The following is a 12,931-nucleotide window of genomic DNA, read 5'->3' as shown; positions in this document are numbered from 1 at the left end:
TTTTTAAAGTTGCTGAACTGCTACATTTCCACCTATATCAGTGCATTCGTAACACAACCTAACCATTACGAAACTTCTATTGGATCAAATAAGCCTCACGTAGCAAATTAGCAATTACCTTTTTTGTTGACCAAATTTGACACTCATTGACCTCTATACGAACATTTCTCAATTCGTGGTCTTATTTATCGTGGACAGATTTCAAGTGAAGTAAAACGTCTCACTTTGCCTCTTCCTCTCTGACCAAAGCAACTGAAGAAACGTTGTATTAATAACGTCATCTGGCAACCCTCATGCCTTCTCTACCAGATGGTCGTCATTAGTTAACACAGCCACAAAGTCATAAACCCCCGCCTAATTTCTACAAAATATCTTCTTAAACTCTGATTTTAAAACTAACACTACTAACCTTATAACTAGCCCTAACAGTAAATTAAGACCTGTTTTTCATGTTTTTTTACGTTTTCGCCTTTGTGGCTGTGTTATCTAGCGGAAACCCCACCAGAGTGGTTCTCCATCCTGGCATTTGCCTTCATCCTGGTCTCTCCGAAGTGCCCGGACCAAAAACAGGAAGTAAGTAACAAAATCAAACGTATAATTCAGTTTCTGCTTGGGGCTCGATGTGGTAAAAGGATAGAGCCAATGATGAAACGGGCTGCAACAGAAACACAACACAATAACACGCTGAAATGTCGACCCTACTGCGTAGACACCACAAGCTGCAATTTCTGATCTAACATGGCGTCGGAGACTTTTCGTCTTCTTTCATTTAGCTGGCATGTTAGCTAGTTAGCATGATGTGCTATGGCTAACGTTAACTACCAGCACAGGGTCTCCAACTGCCAATAGCCTGGTTGTGTAACGTTAATCATGTATACGTTGCTACTACTGTTTTATCTATGTTGTTGCCTAGCCACTTTACCCCTACCTGTATGTACATATCTACTTCAATAACCTCGTACCCCTGCACATTGACTCGGTACTGGTACCCTGTATATATGGCCAAGTTATCGTTACTCATTGTCTATTTATTTTTCACTGTTAGTCTACACATGTTGTTTACGAAGCATGTGACATACATTTTTATTTGATGTAGCCGTTGTTGTAAAGCCTCTATTTTGACTAAGACACAGCCGTAACTATAAAAGCCTTACTGAACGAACGAAGCTAGCTAAATAATTCATGTTTTAGCCAAAGTGCATTAGCTAGCAGCTAGCTGGTACCACTACTACGACTGCATCTCATTCCTGTTAGTTGGCTTCCTTCACTCGTCTCATCTCCTGTCATGCACTGATCTGGGGCTAAACAAGCTACCCTACATGGTATTCACAGGCTCAGCTAGCTACATGATATCCACAGGCTCAGCTAGCTACCTGGTATTCCCAGGTTCAGCTAGCTACATGGTATTCACAGGTTCAGCTAGCTACATGGTATTCACAGGCTCAGCTAGCTACATGGTATTCACAGGCTCAGATAGCTACATGGTATTCACAGGCTCAGCTAGCTACATGGTATTCACAGGCTCAGCTAGCTACATGGTATTCACAGGCTCAGCTAGCTACATGGTATTCACAGGCTCAGCTAGCTACATGGTATTCACAGGCTCAGATAGCTACATGGTATTCACAGGCTCAGCTAGCTACATGGTATTCACAGGCTCAGCTAGCTACATGATATCCACAGGCTCAGCTAGCTACCTGGTATTCCCAGGCTCAGATAGCTACATGCTATTCACAGGCTCAGCTAGCTACATAATATTCACAGGCTCAACTAGCTACATGATATTCACAGGCTCAGCTAGCTTCATGACATCTATAGGCTCAGCTAGCTACATAATATTCACAGGCTCAACTAGCTACATGATATTCACAGGCTCAGCTAGCTTCATGACATCTATAGGCTCAGCTAGCTACATGACATCTATAGGCTCAGCTAGCTACATGACATCTATAGGCTCAGCTAGCTACATGCTATTCACAGGCTCAGCTAGCTACATGGTATTCACAGGCTCAGCTAGCTACATGGTATTCACAGGCTCAGCTAGCTACATGGTATTCACATTCTCAGCTAGCTACATGGTATTCACAGGCTCAGCTAGCTACATGCTATTCACAGGCTCAGCTAGCTACATGATATTCACATTCTCAGCTAGCTACATGATATTCACAGGCTCAGCTAGCTACATGGTATTCCCAGGCTCAGCTAGCTACATGGTATTCACAGGCTCAGCTAGCTACATGGTATTCACAGGCTCAGCTAGCTACATGCTATTCACAGGCTCAGCTAGATACATGGTATTCACAGGCTCAGCTAGCTACATGCTATTCACAGGCTCAGCTAGCTACATGATATTCACATTCTCAGCTAACTACATGGTATTCACAGGCTCAGATAGCTACATGGTATTCACAGGCTCAGCTAGCTACATGGTATTCACAGGCTCAGCTAGCTACATGGTATTCACAGGCTCAGCTAGCTACATGGTATTCACAGGCTCAGCTAGCTACATGGTATTCACAGGCTCAGATAGCTACATGGTATTCACAGGCTCAGCTAGCTACATGGTATTCACCGGCTCAGCTAGCTTCATGGTATTCACAGGCTCAGCTAGCTACATGGTATTCACAGGCTCAGCTAGCTACATGATATCCACAGGCTCAGCTAGCTACCTGGTATTCCCAGGCTCAGATAGCTACATGCTATTCACAGGCTCAGCTAGCTACATAATATTCACAGGCTCAACTAGCTACATGATATTCACAGGCTCAGCTAGCTTCATGACATCTATAGGCTCAGCTAGCTACATGACATCTATAGGCTCAGCTAGCTACATGACATCTATAGGCTCAGCTAGCTACATGCTATTCACAGGCTCAGCTAGCTACATGGTATTCACAGGCTCAGCTAGCTACATGGTATTCACAGGCTCAGCTAGCTACATGATATTCACATTCTCAGCTAGCTACATGGTATTCACAGGCTCAGCTAGCTACATGCTATTCACAGGCTCAGCTAGCTACATGATATTCACATTCTCAGCTAGCTACATGATATTCACAGGCTCAGCTAGCTACATGGTATTCCCAGGCTCAGCTAGCTACATGGTATTCACAGGCTCAGCTAGCTACATGGTATTCACAGGCTCAGCTAGCTACATGCTATTCACAGGCTCAGCTAGATACATGGTATTCACAGGCTCAGCTAGCTACATGCTATTCACAGGCTCAGCTAGCTACATGATATTCACATTCTCAGCTAGCTACATGGTATTCACAGGCTCAGCTAGATACATGGTATTCACAGGCTCAGCTAGCTACATGGTATTCACAGGCTCAGCTAGCTACATGATATTCACAGGCTCAGCTAGCTACATGGTATTCACAGCACACAGTTTAATATTTGACTCAGTTGAGAGAGATTCACTGATCCAGAACCGGGGCCTCCTTGTGTCCTATTTCCTTGTGTCCTATTTCCTCGTTGAACTGCCCATCTAAATGTGATCAACTATTATAAATAAATGGTATATCTTCCTTGACACGCATGTTATCAGTGTAGTTGAACTGTGTGTGTGTGTGTGTGTGTGTGTGTGTGTGTGTGTGTGTGTGTGTGTGTGTGTGTGTGTGTGTGTGTGTGTGTGTGTGTGTGTGTTTCAGTATGAGCACGGGGGAAGATGAGGACTCGGTGACCCTGGAGTCTGTCAACTCTGTCACTCTCACCCAGGACAGCGACGGCAGCATCATACTACACTGTCCTCCACACGGTAACACACTCATTATCCTCCACACGGTAACACACTCATTATCCTCCACACGGTAACACACACATTATCCTCCACACGGTAACACACTCATTATCCTCCACACGGTAACACACACATTATCCTCCACACGGTAACACACTCATTATCCTCCACACGGTAACACACTCATTATCCTCCACACGGTAACACACTCATTATCCTCCACACGGTAACACACTCATTATCCTCCACACGGTAACACACACATTATCCTCCACACGGTAACACACTCATTATCCTCCACACGGTAACACACTCATTATCCTCCACACGGTAACACACTCATTATCCTCCACACGGTAACACACTCATTATCCTCCACACGGTAACACACACATTATCTTCCACACGGTAACACACACATGATCCTCCACACGGTAACACACACATTATCCTCCACACGGTAACACACACATTATCCTCCACATGGTAACACACATTATCCTCCACACGGTAACACACACATTATCCTCCGCACGGTAACACACACATTATCCTCCGCGCGGTAACGCACATTATCCTCCACACGGTAACACCCACATTATCTTCCACACGGTAACACCCACATTATCTTCCACACGGTAACACCCACACATTATCTTCCACACGGTAACACCCACACATTATCTTCCACACGGTAACACCCACACATTATCTTCCACACGGTAACACCCACACATTATCTTCCACACGGTAACACCCACACATTATCTTCCACACGGTAACACCCACACATTATCTTCCACACGGTAACACACATTATCCTCCACACGGTAACACACACACATTATCTTCCACACGGTAACACACACACACATTATCCTCCACACGGTAACACACACATTATCCTCCACACGGTAACACACACACATTATCTTCCACACGGTAACACACCCACATTATCTTCCACACGGTAACACACCCACATTATCTTCCACACGGTAACACACCCACATTATCTTCCACACGGTAACACACCCACATTATCTTCTACACGGTAACACACACATTATCCTCCACACGGTAACACACACATTATCCTCCACGCGGTAACACACACATTATCCTCCACGCGGTAACACACACATTATCCTCCACGCGGTAACACACACATTATCCTCCACGCGGTAACACACACATTATCCTCCACACGGTAACACACACATTATCCTCCACACGGTAACACCCACATGATCTTCCACACGGTAACACACACACATTATCCTCCACACGGCAACACACACATTATCCTCCACACGGCAACACACACATTATCTTCCACACGGTAACACACACATTATCTTCCACACGGTAACACCCACATGATCTTCCACACGGTAACACACACACATTATCCTCCACACGGCAACACACACATTATCCTCCACACGGCAACACACACATTATCTTCCACACGGTAACACACACATTATCTTCCACACGGTAACACACACATTATCTTCCACACGGTAACACACACACATTATCCTCCACACGGTAACACACACATTATCTTCCACACGGTAACACACACATTGGTCTTGTTCGAGAGCATCAAAACCGTGATGTATCATGGGTAAATTTTGACTGACTGATCTACAAATTATATTGAGTAGTTATTTATGATGCAGGGCGGTTAGTTATGATGCAGGGCGGTTAGTTATGATGCAGGGCGGTTAGTTATGATGCAGGGCGGTTAGTTATGATGCAGGGCGGTCATTTATGATGCAGGGCGGTCAGTTATGATGCAGGGGGGTCAGTTATGATGCAGGGTGGTTAGTTATGATGCAGGGCGGTTAGTTATGATGCAGGGCGGTCAGTTATGATGCAGGGCGGTCAGTTATGATGCAGGGCGGTCAGTTATGATGCAGGGCGGTCAGTTATGATGCAGGGCGGTCAGTTATGATGCAGGGCGGTCAGTTATGATGCAGGGCGGTTAGTTATGATGCAGGGCGGTCAGTTATGATGCAGGGCGGTCAGTTATGATGCAGGGGGGTTAGTTATGATGCAGGGCGGTCAGTTATGATGCAGGGTGGGTAGTTATGATTTAGGGCGGTCAGTTATGATGCAGGGCGGTCAGTTATGATGCAGGGCGGTCAGTTATGATGCAGGGCGGTCAGTTATGATGCAGGGCGGTCAGTTATGATGCAGGGCGGTCAGTTATGATGCAGGGCGGTCAGTTAGGATTCAGGGCGGTCAGTTAGGATGCAGGGCGGGTAGTTAGGATGCAGGGCGGGTAGTTATGATGCAGGGCGGGTAGTTATGATGCAGGGTGGGTAGTTATGATGCAGGGCGGTCAGTTAGGATGCAGGGCGGGTAGTTAGGATGCAGGGCGGGTAGTTATGATGCAGGGCGGGTAGTTATGATGCAGGGCGGGTAGTTATGATGCAGGGCGGGTAGTTATGATGCAGGGCGGGTAGTTATGATGCAGGGCGGGTAGTTATGATGCAGGGCGGTTAGTTATGATGCAGGGCGGGTAGTTATGATGCAGGGCGGGTAGTTAGGATGCAGGGCGGTCAGTTAGGATGCAGGGCGGGTAGTTAGGATGCAGGGCGGGTAGTTATGATGCAGGGCGGGTAGTTATGATGCAGGGCGGGTAGTTATGATGCAGGGCGGGTAGTTATGATGCAGGGCGGGTAGTTATGATGCAGGGCGGTTAGTTATGATGCAGGGTGGTCTTCCTACTAGGACACACCACCTCAGTGTTAACAGTGGTCTTCCTACTAGGACACACCACCTCAGTGTTAACAGTGGACTTCCTACTAGGACACACCACCTCAGTGTTAACAGTGGTCTTCCTACTAGGACACACCACCTCAGTGTTAACAGTGGTCTTCCTACTAGGACACACCACCTCAGTGTTAACAGTGGTCTTCCTACTAGGACACCATTCAGGGCAATTAGGGGGACATCATTTAGGTTATTTACATTGTATCTGCCAATGCCCCTGGGATAATGTACATTTGATGTAGTATTATGATGACTCATTGTCACAATGGGATGAACTGAGCTGGTCTTGGGTCATTGATAAGTCATTGTTTCCGTGTCAGAGGGAGACGAGAGCTTCGAGGTGACTATGACCGCCGACGGTGACATTACAGAAGAGGGTGTGGCCCAGATACAGGTACCTGACAAACCCCTCCCACGACCTCTCCTCTTCTCTTCTCCTTCTCTCTCCTCTCCTTCTCTCTCCTCTCATTCTCTCTCCTGTTCTCCTCTGATTCTCTCTCCTCTCATTCTCTCTCCTCTCATTCTCTCTCCTCTCATTCTCTCTCCTGTTCTCCTCTGATTCTCTCTCCTCTCCTCCTCTCCTCTCATTCTCTCTCCTCTTCTCCTCTCATTCTCTCTCCTCCCCTCCTCTCATTCTCTCTCCTCTCATTCTCTCTCCTCCTCTCATTCTCTCTCCTCTTCTCCTCTCATTCTCTCTCCTCTCCTCTCATTCTCTCTCCTCTCATTCTCTCTCCTCTCATTCTCTCTCCTCTCATTCTCTCTCCTCTTCTCCTCTCATTCTCTCTCTTCTCATTCTCTCTCCTCTTCTCCTCTCATTCTCTCTCTTCTCATTCTCTCTCCTCCTCTCACTTCTCATTCTCTCTCCTCCTCTCATTCTCTCTCCTCTCATTCTCTCTCCTCTTCTCCTCTCATTCTCTCTATTCTCATTCTCTCTCTTCTCATTCTCTCTCCTCCTCTCATTCTCTCTCCTCTCATTCTCTCTCCTCTCATTCTCTCTCCTCTCATTCTCTCTCCTCTTCTCCTCTCATTCTCTCTCTTCTCATTCTCTCTCCTCTCATTCTCTCTCCTCCTCTCATTCTCTCTCCTCCTCTCCTCTCATTCTCTCTCCTCCTCTCCTCTCATTCTCTCTCTCTCCTCTCATTCTCTCTCTCCTCATTCTCTCTCCTCCTCTCATTCTCCCTCCTCTCATTCTCTCTCCTCCTCTCATTCTCTCCTCTCATTCTCTCTCCTCCTCTCCTCTCATTCTCTCTCTCTCTCCTCTCATTCTCTCTCTCCTCTCATTCTCTCTCCTCTCATTCTCTCTCCTGTTCTCCTCTCATTCTCTCTCCTCTTCTCCTCTCATTCTCTCTCTCCTCATTCTCTCTCCTCCTCATTCTCTCTCCTGTTCTCCTCTCATTCTCTCCTCTCATTCTCTCTCTTCTCTTCTCATTCTCTCATTCTCTCTCCTCTCCTCTCTCCTCCTCATTCTATCTCCTCCTCATTCTCTCTCCTCTTCTCCTCTCATTCTCTCTCTCCTCATTCTCTCTCCTCTTCTCCTCTCATTCTCTCTCTTCTCTCCTCCTCATTCTCTCTCCTCCTCATTCTCTCTCCTCTTCTCCTCTCATTCTCTCTCCTCTCATTCTCTCATTCTCTCTCCTCCTCTCATTCTCTCTCCTCCTCTCATTCTCTCTCCTCTTCTCATTCTCTCTCCTCTCATTCTCTCTCCTCTCCTCCTCTCCTTCTCTCTCCTCTCATTCTCTCTCCTCTCTCCACTCATTCTCTCTCCTCTCTCCTCCTCATCCTCTCTCCTCCTCATTCGCTCTCCTCTCTCCTCCTCATTCTCTCTCCTCTCTCTCCCCTCCCGTCCTCTTCATGTTTCTTTACTGTGTGTGTAGATCTTGCAGAGCTCTGATCCTCAGAGCAGTGAAGAGATATCTCCTGTCAGCCAGGCCTGGTTCACCACCAAGGAGGATAAAGACACATTGGTTAACAAAGGTGCACATTGAGCTTGCTACATACAGTGGGGAGAACAAGTATTTGATACACTGCCAATTTTTGCAGGTTTTCCTACTTACAAAGCATGTAGAGGTCTGTAATTTTTATCATAGGTACACTTCAACTGTGAGAGACGGAATCTAAAACAAAAATCTAGAAAATCACATTGTATGATTTGTAAGTAATTAATTTACATTTTATTGCATGACATAAGTATTTGATCACCTACCAACCAGTAAGAATTCCGGCTCTCACAGACCTGTTAGTTTTTCTTTAAGAAGCCCTCCTGTTCTCCACTCATTACCTGTATTAACTGCACCTGTTTGAACTCGTTACCTGTATAAAAGACACCTGTCCACACACTCAATCAAACAGACTCCAACCTCTCCACAATGGCCAAGACCACAGAGCTGTGTAAGGACATCAGGGATAAAATGGTAGACCTGCACAAGGCTGGGATGGGCTACAGGACAATAGGCAAGCAGCTTGGTGAGAAGGCAACAACTGTTGGCGCAATTATTAGAAAATGGAAGAAGTTCAAGATGACGGTCAATCACCCTCGGTCTGGGGCTCCATGCAAGATCTCACCTCGTGGGGCATCAATGATCATGAGGAAGGTGAGGGATCAGCCCAGAACTACACGGCAGGACCTGGTCAATGACCTGAAGAGAGCTGGGACCACAGTCTCAAAGAAAACCATTAGTAACACACTACGCCGTCATGGATTAAAATCCTGCAGCGCACGCAAGGTCCCCCTGCTCAAGCCAGCGCATGTCCAAGCCCGTCTGAAGTTTGCCAATGACCATCTGGATGATCCAGAGGAGGAATGGGAGAAGGTCATGTGGTCTGATGAGATAAAAATAGAGCTTTTTGGTCTAAACTCCACTCGCCGTGTTTGGAGGAAGAAGAAGGATGAGTACAACCCCAAGAACACCATCCCAATCGTGAAGCATGGAGGTGGAAACATCATTCTTTGGGGATGCTTTTCTGCAAAGGGGACAGGACGACTGCACCGTATTGAGGGGAGGATGGATGGGGCCATGTATCGCGAGATCTTGGCCAACAACCTCCTTCCCACAGTAAGAGCATTGAAAATGGGTCGTGGCTGGGTCTTCCCGCATGACAACGACCCGAAACACACAGCCAGGGCAACTAAGGAGTGGCTCCGTAATAAGCATCTCAAGGTCCTGGAGTGGCCTAGCCAGTCTCCAGACCTGAACCCAATAGAACATCTCTGGAGGGAGCTGAAAGTCCGTATTGCCCAGCGACAGCCCCGAAACCTGAAGGATCTGGAGAAGGTATGTATGGAGGAGTGGGCCAAAATCCCTGCTGCAGTGTGTGCAAACCTGGTCAAGGACTACAGGAAACGTATGATCTCTGTAATTGCAAACAAAGGTTTCTGTAGCAAAAATTAAGTTCTGCTTTTCTGATGTATCCAATACTTATGTCATGCAAGAAAATACAAATGAATTACTTAAAAATCATACAATGTGATTTTCTGGATATTTGTTTTAGATTCCGTCTCTCACAGTTGAAGTGTACCTATGATAAAAAATTACCGACCTCTACATGCTTTGTAAGTAGGAAAACCTGCAAAATCGGCAGTGTGTCAAATACTTGTTCTCCCCACTGTATGTCTGTGGTTGGTCAGTGGGTTTACGCAGGCTGTGGTTGGTCAGTGGGTTTACGCAGGCTGTGATTGGTCAGTGGGCTAACAGAGGCTGTGATTGGTCAGAGGGCTAACAGACGCTGTGATTGGTTGTTTGTCTGCAGGTCATAAGTGGAAACAGGGCATGTGGTCCAAAGAGGAGATCGACCTCCTGATGAGCAACATCCAACAATATGTGAAGGTACACACACACACACACACACACACACACACACACACACACACACACACACACACACACACACACCACACACACGAGATCGACCTCCTGATGAGCAACATCCAACAATATGTGAAGGTACACACACACACACACACACACACACACACACACACACACACACACACACACACACACACACACGAGATCGACCTCCTGATGAGCAACATCCAACAATATGTGGAGGTACACACACACACACACGGTAAGAGTTCCCACCAGGTGACTTGTGCTAGGGAGTCTGTACTGTGTGTTAGGGAGTCTGTACTGTGTGTGTTAGGGAGTCTGTACTGTGTGTTAGGGAGTCTGTACTGTGTGTTAGGGAGTCTGTACTGTGTGTGCTAGGGAGTCTGTACTGTGTGTTAGGGAGTCTGTACTGTGTGTTAGGGAGTCTGTACTGTGTGTGTTAGGGAGTCTGTACTGTGTGTTAGGGAGTCTGTACTGTGTGTTAGGGAGTCTGTACTGTGTGTGTTAGGGAGTCTGTACTGTGTGTGTTAGGGAGTCTGTACTGTGTGTGTTAGGGAGTCTGTACTGTGTGTGTTAGGGAGTCTGTACTGTGTGTGTTAGGGAGTCTGTACTGTGTGTGTTAGGGAGTCTGTACTGTGTGTGTTAGGGAGTCTGTACTGTGTGTGTTAGGGAGTCTGTACTGTGTGTGTTAGGGAGTCTGTACTGTGTGTGTTAGGGAGTCTGTACTGTGTGTGTTAGGGAGTCTGTACTGTGTGTGTTAGGGAGTCTGTACTGTGTGTGTTAGGGAGTCTGTACTGTGTGTTGCAGGGAGTCTGTACTGTGTGTGTTAGGGAGTCTGTACTGTGTGTTAGGGAGTCTGTACTGTGTGTGTTAGGGAGTCTGTACCGTGTGTGTGTGTTAGGGAGTCTGTACTGTGTGTGTTAGGGAGTCTGTACTGTGTGTGTTAGGGAGTCTGTACTGTGTGTTAGGGAGTCTGTACTGTGTGTGTTAGGGAGTCTGTACTGTGTGTTAGGGAGTCTGTACTGTGTGTTAGGGAGTCTGTACTGTGTGTTAGGGAGTCTGTACTGTGTGTTAGGGAGTCTGTACTGTGTGTGTTAGGGAGTCTGTACTGTGTGTGTTAGGGAGTCTGTACTGTGTGTTAGGGAGTCTGTACTGTGTGTGTTAGGGAGTCTGTACTGTGTGTTAGGGAGTCTGTACTGTGTGTTAGGGAGTCTGTACTGTGTGTTAGGGAGTCTGTACTGTGTGTGTTAGGGAGTCTGTACTGTGTGTGTTAGGGAGTCTGTACTGTGTGTGTTAGGGAGTCTGTACTGTGTGTTAGGGAGTCTGTACTGTGTGTGTTAGGGAGTCTGTACTGTGTGTGTTAGGGAGTCTGTACTGTGTGTTAGGGAGTCTGTACTGTGTGTGTTAGGGAGTCTGTACTGTGTGTGTTAGGGAGTCTGTACTGTGTGTTAGGGGGTCTGTCCTGTGTTGCAGGGAGTCTGTACTGTGTGTGTTAGGGAGTCTGTACTGTGTGTTAGGGAGTCTGTACTGTGTGTTAGGGAGTCTGTACTGTGTGTTAGGGAGTCTGTACTGTGTGTGTTAGGGAGTCTGTACTGTGTGTGTTAGGGAGTCTGTACTGTGTGTGTTAGGGAGTCTGTACTGTGTGTGTTAGGGAGTCTGTACTGTGTGTTAGGGAGTCTGTACTGTGTGTGTTAGGGAGTCTGTACTGTGTGTGTTAGGGAGTCTGTACTGTGTGTTAGGGAGTCTGTACTGTGTGTTAGGGAGTCTGTACTGTGTGTGTTAGGGAGTCTGTACTGTGTGTTAGGGAGTCTGTACTGTGTGTTAGGGAGTCTGTACTGTGTGTGTTAGGGAGTCTGTACTGTGTGTTAGGGAGTCTGTACTGTGTGTTAGGGAGTCTGTACTGTGTGTGTTAGGGAGTCTGTACTGTGTGTTAGGGAGTCTGTACTGTGTGTTAGGGAGTCTGTACTGTGTGTGTTAGGGAGTCTGTACTGTGTGTGTTAGGGAGTCTGTACTGTGTGTGTTAGGGAGTCTGTACTGTGTGTTAGGGAGTCTGTACTGTGTGTGTTAGGGAGTCTGTACTGTGTGTTAGGGGGTCTGTCCTGTGTTGCAGGGAGTCTGTACTGTGTGTGTTAGGGAGTCTGTACTGTGTGTGTTAGGGAGTCTGTACTGTGTGTGTTAGGGAGTCTGTACTGTGTGTGTTAGGGAGTCGGTACTGTGTGTTAGGGAGTCTGTACTCTGTGTGTGTTAGGGAGTCTGTACTGTGTGTTAGGGAGTCTGTACTGTGTGTGTTAGGGAGTCTGTACTGTGTGTGTTAGGGAGTCTGTACTGTGTGTGTTAGGGAGTCTGTACTGTGTGTGTTAGGGAGTCTGTACTGTGTGTGTTAGGGAGTCTGTACTGTGTGTGTTAGGGAGTCTGTACTGTGTGTTAGGGAGTCTGTACTGTGTGTGTTAGGGAGTCTGTACTGTGTGTGTTAGGGAGTCTGTACTGTGTGTTAGGGAGTCTGTACTGTGTGTGTTAGGGAGTCTGTACTGTGTGTGTTAGGGAGTCTGTACTGTGTGTGTTAGGGAGTCGG

General features: G+C 46.9%; 1 protein-coding gene across 5 annotated transcripts in view; it reads left to right on the top strand.

Annotated features, from left to right (window-relative positions):
• The window catches only part of dmtf1 (cyclin D binding myb-like transcription factor 1), a 53,507-nt gene that overhangs the window by 17,627 nt on the left and 22,949 nt on the right, over positions 1 to 12,931 (top strand). For 2 of the 5 annotated variants that reach the window (XM_055937169.1, XM_055937168.1), the window contains exons 1-5: positions 601 to 979; positions 3,654 to 3,760; positions 6,850 to 6,923; positions 8,404 to 8,503; positions 10,277 to 10,353. In XM_055937169.1, the coding sequence (XP_055793144.1) occupies positions 900 to 979; positions 3,654 to 3,760; positions 6,850 to 6,923; positions 8,404 to 8,503; positions 10,277 to 10,353 (438 nt within the window). In that variant the 5' untranslated portion in view covers positions 601 to 899. Of the gene's footprint in view, positions 1 to 490; positions 574 to 599; positions 980 to 3,653; positions 3,761 to 6,849; positions 6,924 to 8,403; positions 8,504 to 10,276; positions 10,354 to 12,931 lie in introns of those variants that run through there. The other 3 variants (XM_055937172.1, XM_055937171.1, XM_055937170.1) reach the window with 3 other exon arrangements.

The sequence above is a fragment of the Salvelinus fontinalis genome, chromosome 11 (assembly GCF_029448725.1).
Source record: "Salvelinus fontinalis isolate EN_2023a chromosome 11, ASM2944872v1, whole genome shotgun sequence".
Lineage (NCBI taxonomy): Eukaryota > Metazoa > Chordata > Actinopteri > Salmoniformes > Salmonidae > Salvelinus > Salvelinus fontinalis.
Note: the sequence above shows the minus strand (reverse complement) of the source record. Positions and strands in the feature narration are given on the sequence as shown.